This window comes from Rana temporaria, chromosome 11, assembly GCF_905171775.1.
Source record: "Rana temporaria chromosome 11, aRanTem1.1, whole genome shotgun sequence".
Taxonomy (NCBI): Eukaryota; Metazoa; Chordata; class Amphibia; order Anura; family Ranidae; genus Rana; species Rana temporaria.
The window spans coordinates 156,459,522-156,474,019 of record NC_053499.1 but is presented as its reverse complement, the minus strand read 5'-3'; the positions used below and the strand labels follow the sequence as shown (position 1 = coordinate 156,474,019).

The 14,498-nt window shown below is 46.1% G+C and overlaps 1 protein-coding gene across 1 annotated transcript in view; it reads left to right on the top strand.

Moving 5' to 3' along the window:
• The window catches only part of ITFG1 (integrin alpha FG-GAP repeat containing 1), a 207,290-nt gene extending 194,908 nt beyond the window's left edge, over positions 1–12,382 (top strand). The window contains exons 17-18 of the mRNA XM_040329507.1: positions 5,458–5,575; positions 12,015–12,382. Of these exons, the coding sequence (XP_040185441.1) occupies positions 5,458–5,575; positions 12,015–12,074 (178 nt within the window). The 3' untranslated portion in view covers positions 12,075–12,382. The remainder of the gene's footprint in view (positions 1–5,457; positions 5,576–12,014) is intronic.
• The last annotated feature ends 2,116 nt before the right edge of the window (positions 12,383–14,498 follow it).

The window sequence follows — 14,498 nt, the reverse complement described above, 5'->3', positions numbered from 1 at the left end:
GGAATTACCAGAACAAAAGACTAAATCTCTCGGCAAGTAGACTTTGTTCTCTGGGTTTTTTTTCTTCTTACCGGCCCGGGTGGAGTGGAACTAAAGCCAAAAAATAAATAAAAAGCCATTATTCACCGTTTTTTTTGTGCTGCCCAGCAGCCGATAAATTCCGGCATTAATGTGAGATGTATAAATAGGCGCACTTGTGCGCTGCGGCTTCTCACATTCATTTATTTCCTTCCCCTGCACTTGTTGGAGTGCCAGCCGGTCACTTCTGGAGAAAAAAATAAAAATCAGCTTACAAAACACGAACGGGGAACAGTAACAATCGCTCGCCAGTTCTTTGTGCCGCAACCCGCCAGGTAAATTAATGTCAGGCAAAAGGAGCCAACTGCGCTTCAATCTCCGCGGGGCTGAGAGTGACAGCGCCGGCGAGGAAAGGCTGATATGTGGGTCATTCGTCACGCGAACGTTTCCATACAAATTAATTGCAGGTGGCGGAGAATTAGATCGGTGGCAGGCAGGAAAATCTGCTGGTGCCAAAATCTGCGGATGGATTTCGGAATGGCCCCCGGGGGCAAAAAAGGTGTACGGGGGCAGTGGACGCGGGCCGCGTTCCCCAAAATGAGATGCTAATTCTGTCACTCCCTGTATAATGTGTGCAGGAGCTTCCAGGGCTGGAATGAATATCTAGGAGACACAGATTCAAGGGGATAGATAGGCTGCCGTTGCTGACTTGTAGCTGTATTCACGTAGACGTGCCTAACGTTAGGCAGGCGTAGCGTATCTCATATACGCTACGCCGCCGTAAGTTAGAGAGGCAAGTGCTGTATTCACAAAGCACTTGCGTCCTAAGTTACGGCGGCGTAGCGTAAATGTGCCAGCCTAAGCGCGCCTAATTCAAATTGTGAAGAGGTGGGCGTATTTTATGCTAATGAATCGTGACTTGACATGATTGACGTTTTGAACGAACGGCGCATCTGCTGTCCGTGGACATGTCCCAGTGCGCATGCTCCAAATTACGCTGCAAAGACTTATTGGTTTCGACATGAACCTAAATTACGGCCAGCCCCATTCACGGACGACTTACGCAAACGACGTAAAAATTTCAAAATTCAACGCGGTTCTGACGTCCATACTTAACATTGGCTGCGCCGTCTTTTTGGTGGAATATCTTTAGGCCTGAAAACGCCTTACGTAAACGGCGTATATTTACTGCGACGGGCAAGTGTACGTTCGTGAATAGGCGTATCTCGCTGATTTACGCATTCTAGGCGTAAATCAGCGTACACGCCCCTAGTGGCCGGCGGAAATAGACAGCTAAGATGCGACGGCGGTCGTATCTTAGCTAGATTTAAGTGTATCTCAATTTGAGAATACACTTAAATGTACGACGGCGCACATTCAGAGTTACGACGGCGTATCTACTGATACGCCGGCGTAACTCTTCCTGAATCTGGCTATTGGTTTTTAAGGCTCGACTGAACTTTTGGTTTAATTCGGGCGAAATACATTCCAGGTGCGAATATTTGGGTAGGTAGAGCGTCTTGTGCATAAAAGAAAGACGCAAACCTCAAAAATACAAATAATGGCAAAAAGGTAGGTCTACAATCATATAGCAATTTACAGAACAAGCGCTTATGGAGTAGGTGAAACACATATAAATCCCTTGATGGGTAAAAAATTGTGGCCAATTAAGGCCGAAGCTGCTGCCACTCTCACCTGCTAAACAGCAAGTGTCAAAAACGCATACATAAAATAAAACAAACAAGGCAGCGCTACATATAAATAAACACAGTTCACTTATTACAGGTGTGCTTATCATAAAAGGTACATGTGCATAAAAAACGTGTTTCGTCATCAACGACGTCATCTGAGGGTGTCAACTTGCTTACATGAAAAAAAATATATTTAATGATTTATAAATGAATAGAGGGCTGCATTATTTTTTTTCTCTTTTATATCTGCCTGGAGTTCAGCTTTAACCACTTAAGGACCACCTCCTACACATATACATCGGCTGGGCACAAGCACGTACCTGTACGTCCTCTTTAAGTGCTCGGCTGCCGATCGGTCACTGTGGCGCTGTCATTGATCATCTGTTCCCTGATATAGGGAAGCACGATCAATGACGTCACACGTCCAGCCCCGCCTCCCTACAGTTAGAAACACATATGAGGTCACACATAACCCCTACAGCGCCCCCTTGTGGTTAACTCCCAAACTGCAATTATGATTTTCACAGTAAACAGTGCATTTTTATAGCATTTTTTGCTGTGAAAATGACAATGGTTCCACAAAAATGTGTCAAAATTGTCCGATGTGTCCGCCATAATGTCGCAGTCACGAAAAAAATCGCTGATCGCCGCCATTAGTAGTAAAAAAAAAAAATTAATAAAAATGCAATAAAATTATCCCCTATTTTGTAAACGCTATAAATTTTGCGCAAACCAATCTATAAACGCTTATTGCGATTTTTTTTTTTTTTTACCAAAATATGTAGAAGAATACGTATCGGCCTAAACTGAGGAAAAAAATTTGTTTTATATATTTTTGGGGATATTTATTATAGCAGAGAGTAAAAAATATTGAATTTTTTTCAAAATTGTCGCTCTATTTTTGTTTATAGCGCAAAAAATAAAAACCGCAGAGGTGATCAAATACCACCAAAAGAAAGCTCTATTTTGTTTGGGAGCCACGTCGCATGACCGCGCAATTGTCAGTTAAAGTGACGCAGTGCCGAATCGCAAAAACTGGCCAGGTCCTTTACCTGCATAAAGGTCCAGATCTTAAGTGGTTAAATAACTCCTTGTACAACTAGCAAAATCCTATTTCCTCCATCTGCACCTGATGGCGGCGTGTACAGAGCCGCAGTGCCTTTGTGAAATCCTTATAACGACCTTGTGTATTATTTTTTCAGACTAATAGGATGCATCTTCTGACCTCTGTAATAAATATAGACTATTATCCTCATAGTGCTGGTGACAAAGGCAGCACATTTCATCCTGTAGCTGTGTGTTCCTGCGTTGCTTTGCACAAAGAGAAGTACAGAGGTAACAGCAGGTGATAGAAGCGACGATATGTGCGTTCTTGTATCATCAGCGCTCAGTGGGAAGATGTGTCTGTAGAAATGCAGAATTCTTTTGCTCGTGTTTGTCTAAACATTTAGGTTAGAATATAAAGTCTGTATCTCTTCGGGCTCATTTACACTTGCAGTTGGGGAGGCAGTAAAACTCTGCGGTTGAGGTGCCTTTTCACCCCCCATTCCCCCCTTAGTTGTGAATGCAGTGGTTGTGGGTGTACACATGCCTCGGGCGCAAGGCCTTGCTCCATGGCCGAGACAGGAATTATATCCCCTGTCGCACTACTGACCACCGACCACGACCCATTAATAATCCAGCATGTAGGTGGTTAAAACAGCAGGTGAGGAGGTGAACATGGATCGCTCTTCATTAGGCAAAACAAGTGTAACCAAGGACAAAAGAAAACGCACAAACAGGAAATCGTCAATATAATGAAAAACATAACTTAATTGACGATCAATAGAGATTGTCATCTCCAAACACGTGGGACCTCTCTCACCAACCCATGCAGGTTAGCTAGGGAGGGGTAAAACTTGGCCCCCATGACCCTATCCTGGTTCACCCGATTGTGGGAGGACCCCAGGCTGTGAAAATAAGTGTATAGGTAAAATGTTTATTTAGTCAGTGATGAGTAAGCGCAAAACACGTTAGCTATTTACTACCGATGCCCTCTACTTTGTAGATATGTGATTTGTATATATGGGATGTACCGTGAGCGAAGGGTGAGGTGGGTGGGGAGAAAAGTCCTGTAAGTGGAGGGTGAGGTGGGGAGGGCTGTGCTGTGAGTGGAGGGTAAGGTGGGCGGGGAGGGATGTACTGTGAGCGAAGGGTGAGGTGGATGGAGAGGGATGTACTGTGAGGTGGATGGAGAGGGATGTACTGTGAGTGGAGGGTGTGGTGGGGAGGGATGTACTGTCAGTGGAGGGTGTGTTGGGGAGGGATGTACTGTGAGCAGAGAGTGTGGTGGGGAGGGATGTACTGTGAGCGGAGGGTGTGGTGGGGAGGGATGTACTGTGAGCAGAGGGTGTGGTGGGGAGGGATGTACTGTGAGCAGAGGGTGTGGTGTGGAGGGATGTACTTTGGGTGGGGAGGGATGTACTGTGAGTGGAGGGCGAGGTGGGTGGGAAAGGATGTACTGTGAGTGGAGGGTGTGGTGGGGAGGGATGTACTCTGAACGGAGGGTGAGGTGGGCGGGGAGGGATGTACTGTGAGTGGAGTGTGAGGTGGGCGAGGAGGGATGTACTGTGAGTGGAGGGTGAGGTGGGTGGGGAGGGATGTACTGTGAGTGGAGGGTGAGGTGGGTGGGAAAGGATGTACTGTGAGTGGAGGGGGTGGTGGGGAGGGATGTACTGTGAGTGGAGGGTGAGGTGGGAGGGGAGGGATGTACTGTGAGCGGAGAGTAAGGTGGGTGTGGAGGGATGTACTGTGAGGTGGGTGGGGAGGAATGTACTGTGAGTGGAGGGTGAGGTGGGTGGGGAGGGATGTACTGTGAGCGGAGGGTGAGGTGGGTGGGGAGGGATGTACTGTGAGTGGAGGGTAAGGTGGGTGGGGAGGGATGTACTGTGAGTGGAGGGTGCGGTGGGTGGGGAGAGATGTACTGTGAGGTGGGTGGGGAGGGATGTACTGTGAGCGAAGGGTAGGGAGGAATGTACTGTGAGGTGGATGGGGAGGAATGTACTGTGAGTGGAGGGTGAGGTGGGTGGGGAGGGATGTACTGTGAGCGGAGGGTGAGGTGGGTGGGGAGGGATGTACTGTGAGTGGAGGGTAAGGTGGGTGGGGAGGGATGTACTGTGAGTGGAGGGTGAGGTGGGTGGGGAGGGATGTACTGTGAGATGGGTGGGGAGGGATGTACTGTGAGCGAAGGGTGGGGAGGAATGTACTGTGAGGTGGATGGGGAGGAATGTACTGTGAGTGGAGGGTGAGGTGGGCGGGAACGGATATGCCGTGAGCGAAGGGTGAGGTGGGTGGGGAGGGATGTACTGTGAGTGGAGGGTGTGCTGTGTGGGAGGGGTCTGGATTTGTGGGTGATTGAGCTGTAAGTGGGCGGAGTGAAGTGATTGAGAAGGAGAGGTGATAGGTGCTCCATGAGTCAGGGGAGGGGGCTGCGGTGAGAAGAAAGGGATGTGCTGTCGGTGGGGTGGTTGTAGGGTAGGTGCGCCATTAGTGGGGAGTTGAGGTTGCCGGAGAGGGATATGCTATTGGCTAATTCTTAGCTTTATTGTACGCTATTTTGTTATGACTATTATGCAGCGTGTTCAATAATGATATGAAAATGATATAATTGTATATTTTTTATGTACAAATCCTCCCATGGGTGTGATTGGCAGACATTCCTTGTGTATCTTCGGATTGCATTTCATTATTTGGCCTCTTCTCTCCACAGCTGGAGTGCCAAGCTCTACCTGACCCCAAGTAACATCGTCCTGCTGACCGCCATTGCTCTGATCGGAGTGTGCGTTTTCATCCTGGCAATAATCGGCATCCTACACTGGCAAGAGAAGGTAAGATCCCGGCAAAGCTGCTCCAATATAGGTGTATCGGGGCCCAGCACCGGGGAGATCGACTACAGCAAGACGTAATTTCCCTCCCAGCCACGAGCCCTGTCACTTTTCATGTTCATCGATGCTTTGAAATACGTGAAGCTGCATATGTTACATATGTAATTGTTGCATACATAAAGAAGAGCCGCACCAAGAACCATTGTGCGCCGACATTTCTATGGTAATTGTAGAGCTTAGAAAAATTCTTGGGTCCAAAACGCGTCAACTAAACCTTGGAAATTCAGATGCGCCTACAATGAAAAAGCAGAAGGTCCCCTTCAGTAAAAACTGCACATGATCAATAGATGAAGGAAACAGCGGCGGCTTAATGACATGCAAATCTCGACTTTTCTTTTAAAAGTCAAGGTTGGCCACTCCCACTTCCTGAGCTTTTCTACGGACCCTTTTTTTGTGTCAGGATTTTGTGATAGATTAAAGGAGAAGAGTAGGAATCAAAAATAACAAACGTATAGTCACCTCCCTGGGTGCGTAACAAACGTATAGTTACCTGCTTAATATTTTTTTAATAAATGGCCCGAGACTCAGGGCTTTTCGGGGACATATTCTGGGCTCCAGCCCCCCTAGCCCCCACCCCGACGCCCCTGCAGCTCTGGTTATATCTAATCGTTTTTATTAGTTTTACAAAATAAAGTAACAAAATTTAGTATATGTTTTTAGATTGTTGAGGCTATCAAGCATGGTAAAGGCATACAGTAGTATCTAACATCGGGGGATATCAGTATAGTCCTATATCCTAATCTTGTGGTACTCACAACTGCTGGGCTATCCGGGAACAGTCCACAGGTTCAATGAAGACCATTAGCCAGATTCAGATACAAGAGTGTATCTGTCGGTGGGCGTAACGTATCTCAGATACTTTACGCCGCCGTAAATTAGGGCGCATGCGCCGTTCGTAAAAGAATCCCAGTGCGCATGCGTCGGATAGAATGCCTAAGATACGTTGAACACTGCCTACGACGTGACGTAACTTACGCACAGCCCTATTCGCGTAGACTTACGCAAACGACGTAAAAAGATAGGCCTGTTCCGACGTCCATACCTTGGATGGGCGGCGCCACCTAGGGAGCAGCTTTATCTTTACGCAGGCGTATCTCTTACGTAAACGGCGTAACTAATTGCGACGGGCGTACGTACGTTCGTGAATCGGCGTATCTTGCTCATTTGCATATTCGACGCGGAAAACAACGGAAGCGCCACCTAGCGGCCAGCGTAAATTTGCGCCCTAAGATACGACGGCGTAGGAGACTTACGCCGCTCGTATCTTAGGGCCCTAATTTAAGCGTATCTGGTTTCCAGAATACGCTTAAATTTACGACGGCGAAGATTCAGATTTACAACGGCGTATCTACTGATGCGACGGCGTAACTCAACGTGAATCTAGCTACATCTGAAGCTCCATGCTGAGGAAGGTTGGCTTGCACCAGTCCCTCCACCGCACAGTCCAGCTAGTATAACCCTCTTCCAAGAGTCAACCAGAAGCGAGGGTCTAACCCAGAGGCCCTAAACCAAGAGTGATGTCACCAAAAATATTAACAATGTAAATCTGAAGATATAACAGGTTCCATACTGTGATAAAGGATGTTAAAAAAAAGAGCCAGGAGGCCGAGCGAGCCATCCGAGCGAAGCGAGGACGTGAGGCCGACTGGCCACTTACCTTAAATTCCACGTCGCCCTGGAGGTTCGGTGATTTCCGTTGGCAAGGATTGCGTCTGCGCAGTCCTTACAGGAACCATCTCGATAGCCGGAACCATATGGTCAGATCACCGGCATTTATTATTGAAAACAATTTAGAAAGAAAGTCTCAAAAGCAGGAAAAGAAAATAGAAGGGGGGAAGGAGGGGAACAAGAAATATCCCCCCTCCAGTTCTAAGCCCGAGAGCTGAGCGCTCACATGACCCACACATCGTTCTTCTCAGAGCAGAGAGCGGCAACTGTCAGTCATTGCTCTCTGCTCTGCCCCCTCCAGCGCTCAAGGGAACGCTGAGCTGGGGAGGGGGTGGGAGCAGCTGTCTTAGCCTCTCAGCAGCATTATGAAAGGCTGAGCCAGCTGCCATTTAGGCATCTGGGTGGATCCGGACATTATTGTTGGGATCCTTCCAGAGCCTCGAGCCGCCCAGTGACATCAGCCAACAGCGGACTTTGGCCACTTTCGAGCAAGAGCAGCTGGCTCAGGTTGTTGATGGCATACTTAGAAGCTGAGCCAGCTGCCAGTCAGGCATCTGGGTGGATCCGGACATTATTGCCAGGATCCTTCCAGAGCCTGGAGCTGCCCAGTGACATCAGCAAACAGCGGACTTTAGCCCGCTGTCGGCTGATTCTGGGTCACAGGAAAGTAAAAGTAAATGTACTCCTGTAACCCAGAGGAGAAGTATGCTCAAAAAAAGCCATAATTCTCTCTTAAAGTGGACTTATCATGGGAATTATTTCACCATGCATTGCTTGTATAGTAAGTAATGTCTCATTGTAACACTCCCAGGTAGCTATTACCCCTCAGAGATTACAGTACTTACCCCTTTTAAAAAAACTTGCGTCCCCCCCCCCATTTCTCTCTTCATTACTTTTGTAGAAATGCTTCCTCATCGCGCTTCAGATTCATGTCATGTTCTTTCTGGAAGGATTAAAAGTCGCCTCAGATCGCAGCATAAGTGACAGATGTCTGCCTTTCCTAGGCCTGTAATTAGCATATTGTAATTAATGAACCTGCACCTGATCTTTATAAAGTGACTTTCAATAGAAAAACGTTGTCATGCTGTTGCTTCAAGGAATAAACAGAATATTTGGAGCCGGGCTTTGAATAAAACCCTAAGGAATCCGTCATTTAAGTATAAAAATCCAGTAGTTCTGTTGATGGACCCAATACACTGTCAGAGGACGTACATCTATAAATCAGTGTATACATTATATTTTTTGTATACATTATATTTTTTGTATACATTATGGGGCAGATTCTCGTACATCCGCGTATCTTCGCGCGGGCGTAACGTATCTTATTTACGTTACGCCTCCGCAACTTAGCAGGGCAAGTGCTGTATTCTCAAAGCACTTGCTCCGTAAGTTGCGGCGGCGTATCGTAAATCGGCCGGCGTAAACCCGCCTAATTCAAATTTGGAACAAGGGGGCGTGTTTTATGTAAATGTTGTGTGACCCGACGTGATTGACATTTTTCCCGAACGGCGCATGCACCGTCCACGTAATTTCACAGTGTGCATTGCTCCAAAGTACGCTGCAAGGACGCCATTGGTCTCGACGTGAACGTAAATGACGTCCAGCCCCATTCACGAACGAGTTACGCAAACGATGTAACTTTTTCAAATTTCGACGCGGGAACGAAGGCCATACTTAACATTGGTACGCCGCACTTACGCCACCATATAGCAGGGGTAACTTTACGCCGGGAAAAGCCTAACGTAAGCGGTGTAAATGTACTGCGTCGGCCGGGCGTACGTTTGGGAATTTGCGTATCTAGCTAATTTGCATACTCGACGCGGAATTCGACGGAAGCGCCACCTAGCGGCCAGCGTAAATATGCATTTACGATACGACGGTGTAACACAGTTACGCCAGTCGGATCTACGGGAAATCTATGCGTAACTGATTCTAAGAATCAGGCGCATAGATACGACCGCGCAACTGCAGAGATACGCCGTCGTATCTCCACTGAGAATCCGGGCCTATATTTTTTGTATACATTGTATTTTTTGCACACATTATATTTTTTGCATAAATTATATTTTTTGCATACAGTTTTGTTTTGTCCGCAGCAACGTATAGAGCATTGCCTTGGGCAGTACGGCTCTTCACAAACTCATGTTTCATGTCAATGACATGAGTGTCACGTCTTGTGTCTCCAAGGGGTTGATTTACTAAAACTGGAGAATACAAAATCTGGTGCAGCTCAAAGCTTTATTGAAGAAGCTGAAATTAGAAGCTGATTGGCTCCTATGCACAGCTGCACCAGATTTTTCATTCTCCAGTTTTAGTAAATCGACCCCCAAGTGTCATGTCTTATTGTCAGTGACATGACACATGAGTGCCTATGGCAGCCATTATCAACCAGGGTTCCTATAGAGTGTTCTAATTGGGATAATTGTGTCTTTATGTATCTGTATAAAACAGATTTTGGTTTAGATATATTCAGCCCCACCCATTTTAATAATTCAAATATCAGTTTGGGTGAACTTGCCCTTTAAAGCTGAACTCGGGAATAAGAAAATATTGTTCACAGTATATGCAAGAGCCACATGTATTCTTCTTGAATCCTGGTGAGCTTTGTGTATTTCTTCCAGATCCGTGTAGTAATCCAGTGTGAGACGTCCTCAAATAAAGACCATACCCTTATCCGAGCACGTAGCCCGGTAGGTCAGGAAATGTATAGGACGAGGGAGCACCCCCCCTCCTGAACCATACCAGGCCGCATGCCCTCAACATGCCCAAGCCCCAAAGCACCTTGCCCCCATGTTGATGGGGACAAGGGCCTCTACCCGACAACAATGGCCGGTGGTTGTCGGGGTCTGCGGGTGGGGGGGCTTATCGGAATCTGGAAGCCCCCATTAACAAGGAGGCCCTCAAATCCTGCCCCCCCCCTATGTAAATGGATATGGGGTACATTGTACCCCATACCCATTCACCCCAAAAAGCAGTGAAATGTTAAAAAAAAACAGCAACCAGCTATATACAGTGTTTTAAACAGAAAAATAAAAAACGCAAAGCACATAATAATTTGCATCACAAACACAACACTTGTGTGTTTCTGATGCAATTCCATTGAAGTCTATTACACGCAAAACGCGGGAAAAAAAGTATTTGACCCTTTCCAAAAACGCATCGGTTGCAAAACCTTCTTCTTTCTCCTTCTTTCTTCTTCTTCCGCCTTCTTTCTTTCTTCTTCTTCCGCCTTCTTTCTTCTTCTTCCTCCTTCTTTCTTCTTCTTCTTCCTCCTTCTTTCTTCTTCTTCTTCTTCCTCCTTCTTCTTCCTCCTTCTTTCTTCTTCCTCCTTCTTTCTTCTTCCTCCTTCTTTCTTCTTCTTCCTCCTTCTTTCTTCTTCTTCCTCCTTCTTTCTTCTTCTTCCTCCTTCTTTCTTCTTCTTCCTCCTTCTTTCTTCTTCTTCTTCTTCCTCCTTCTTTCTTCTTCTTCCTCCTTCTTCCTCCTTCTTTCTTCTTCTTCTTCCTCCTTCTTTCTTCTTCTTCCTCCTTCTTTCTTCTTCCTCCTTCTTTCTTCTTCCTCCTTCTTTCTTCTTCTTCCTTCTTTCTTCTTCTTCTTCTTCTTCCTCCTTCTTTCTTCTTCTTCCTCCTTTTTTCTTCTTTCTTTTTCTTTCTTCTTCCTCCTTGTTTCTTCTTCTTCTTCTTTCTTCTTCTTCCTTCCTCCTTCTTTCTTCTTCTTCCTCCTTCTTTCTTCTTCCTTCCTCCTTCTTTCTTCTTCTTCCTCCTTCTTTCTTCTTCTTCCTCCTTCTTTCTTCTTCTTTTTCCTTCTTTCTTCTTCTTTTTCCTTCTTTCTTCTTCTTTTTCCTTCTTTCTTATTCTTCTTCCTCCTTCGTTCTTCTTCTTTCTCCTTCTTTCTTCTTCTTCCTCCTTCTTTCTTCTTCTTCCTCCTTCTTTCTTCTTCTTCCTCCTTCTTTCTTCTTCTTCCTCCTTCTTCTTTCTTCTTCCTCCTTCTTCTTTCTTCTTCCTCCTTCTTCTTTCTTCTTCCTCCTTCTTTCTTCTTCTTCCTCCTTCTTTCTTCTTCTTCCTCCTTCTTTCTTCTTCTTCCTCCTTCTTTCTTCTTCTTCCTCCTTCTTTCGTCTTCTTCCTCCTTCTTTCGTCTTCTTTTTCCTTCTTTCTTCTTCTTCTTCTTCCTCCTTCTTTTTCCTCCTCCTCCTTCTTTATATCCGTTGTGGCTATTGATAAATATATTAGCTTTGTTATATCGTTTTTATTTTAAATTGGATTTTTTTTTTATTAATTTAGTATTTGATTCGCTGTGGGGGGGGGGGGGGGGCTCCCTCCGTGTCCTACTAAAGTCCTCCAAATCTCACCCCCAGACAAACAACCCGCCTGACACATTCATCATCATTGTCCGGCTCTGAAGTGGTGATTTTTTAAAAATGAGCGGCGCTTTATTTTTAATTTACATTTAAGTGGCAGGACGTGAGCGGTTTCGGCTACTTGCCGCGTGTAATAGCGGGGCTCGTTAGCAGTTAATGACTTGCTTGATCGTTAGGAATGAGACGTTTTGGATCATTAACACTAACAGTGGAATTATTACCAATATAACCCGGGCCCATATTAACGTATAATAAACCAGCAAAATCCTAAAGGCTCGTGAACAAACTTCCTAACGGCCCCTCTAAATCCTCGGGGACACTTTACAACACCAATTTGTTTCCCTTTTTTCTGTGTTTCAGAAAGCAGATGACCGGGAGAAGCGGCAAGAAGCCCATCGCTTCCATTTCGACGCCATGTGAAGCACCAGAAACGGCTTTCCGCTATGAATAAAGGCTTGAAAGTGGTTTTCCTGGAAAAAGCTTGTCTCTGTTCACTTACTAATGAAGGCAAAGTTCAGCGATTTACAACCTTCAGCTCATTAACTTCTATGAGATGGCTGAGGGCTGCGTGAATTCTGAGCCCTTTTCTGAAAATCGGCTCCTTTTTTGTTCGGGTGAATTCTGAGCATTTACGACAACTGACAACCAGAAGTTTTAAATTAAGGCTACATGTACACTAGCCTACCATGGGAAAATGCAAATACGCTATTTTCGACAAGAACTTTTGTTGTCGGAAAAATTGAGAACCAGCTCTCAAACATTTGTTGTCGGGAAATTCCGACAGCAACTGTCCGATGGAGCCTACCCACGGTCGGATTTTCCGACAACAAGCTCACATCCAACATTTGTTGCCGGAAATTCCGACTGTGTGTACGCGGCAATAGGCTTTTATGGATTTGAGTCTAGGAGCTTTGGCAAAAAAAAACGCCAAAAGCGCCTAAACTCAAGTTTTTAGGAGCTGCCAGTGTGCATGAAGCCTAAGGCTCCGTATTCGCTTAGCCCTCCACTTTCGCATAGATGTTAAACTAAATGTACACCCCCTCCCCCCTCCTCACATCCTGCTCCATTACAGTAATTATTAAGTAGAAAAAGCCTGTAAAACCTTTTCAGCAAAAAAATGCTTTCCATGGGATTCCAGTGCATCCAGTCACATGACCAGTTGCCTAGGCATAGGTTATGACATCTCAGCCAAAGCGGCTTAAGGGACCAAGGATTGGGAAGTCAGCAGATCTGCTTGAACTCGGTTTCAGCTATGATCACATGACCATTGACCAAGGCATTTGATTATGAAATCGCCAAACCCTTAAGAAGTTGGAGGAAGCATCTTCTGCAGGACAAGTTAGGATTACAGGTCTGTACTATTGTAAGGGGCCAGCAGGGGGAGTATTTTTGGTATAGGTTCAGTTTTAAGCTAAGCCCTTTTCCCATATAATTGGCACAATAAAGATAATAACACTACAGTTGGTTAGTAGTGCAGTTCTATACAAAGTAGTATTTGGAGCAGCTTAACCTTTTCATCCCAAAGGAACCCTAGAGATTATTTTAAGATTTTGGCAAACGCCACCAAAACCAAATTATTGAAAGGTCAGTGGGTGGCCAGTGGGGAAAACGCCCCCTACATTGGTGGCCAGTGGGAAAAATGCCCCCTACATTGGTGGCCAGTGGGAAAAATGCCCCCTACGTTGGTGGCCAGTGGGGGAAATGCCCCCTACATTGGTGGCCAGTGGGGGAAATGCCCCCTACATTGGTGGCCAGTGGGGGAAATGCCCCCTACATTGGTGGCCAGTGGGGAAAATGCCCTCTACATTGGTGGCCAGTGGGGAAAATGCCCTCTACATTGGTGGCCAGTGGGGAAAATGCCCCCTACATTTGTGGCCAGTGGGGAAAATGCCCCCTACATTGGTGGCCAGTGGGGAAAATAAAGCCCCCTACTTTGGTGGCCAGTGAGAAAAATGCCCACAACATTGGTGGCCAATGGAGAAAAATCCCTCTACTTTGGTGACCAGTGAGAAAAATGCCCACAACATTGGTGGCCAATGGAAAAAAATCCCTCTACATTGGTGGCCAGTGGGAAAAATGCCTGCTACCTGAATTGACCAACGGTATTGGTCATCAGGACCCCGCCAATTGCGTTTTTTTTTTATTGCAATGGGAAAAAGGTCCCCTGCATTGGTGGCCAATGGAGAAAAAGCCCCCTACATTGGTGGCCAGTGGGAAAAATGCCCACAACATTGGGGCCAATGGCAAAAATGTCCACAATATTGGTGGCCGGTTGAAAAATGCCCCCTTTACAGCGCAGGCTACAATGTTACTTTTATAGACAGCTAAAAAGATCATTGTTGTCATGCAGCTGGAGTTGGCCCTTGAACCATGCAGGCACTGTCAGATGGCTGGATTTTAGCCTGACATGCCAATAAACTATTCTTTTTAACTGAGGATCTTCACCGTGGCACCAACCTTTTGTTTGAGATACTTTTCATTGGATGGCTTGCAGAGGCCATGGTTGTGCACCATTGTCTCGTGTATTGAGTTGGGTGCGGGGGGTAGAACGCAGCTTATTGTTTTGGAACCATCAGATGGGAGGTCAATCAACCACTGCTCAAGGAACCCCTACCAACCTCTGGAGTAAACCTGGTTGAGAAAGGCGTGTGTAGATGATAACAAGTGAGGAACCCTTTTAGCTGAAATCACGAAAAAAGCCCTCTGCATTGGTGGCCAATGGTAAAAATGCCACCCTTCCAGCAGTGGCTACAGTGTCACCAATGCAGACAGCTAGAAAGATCTTCGGTGTCATGCAGCTGACTCTGCCAAGTGGCCTCAGATGAGCCACAACCAAAATATTTT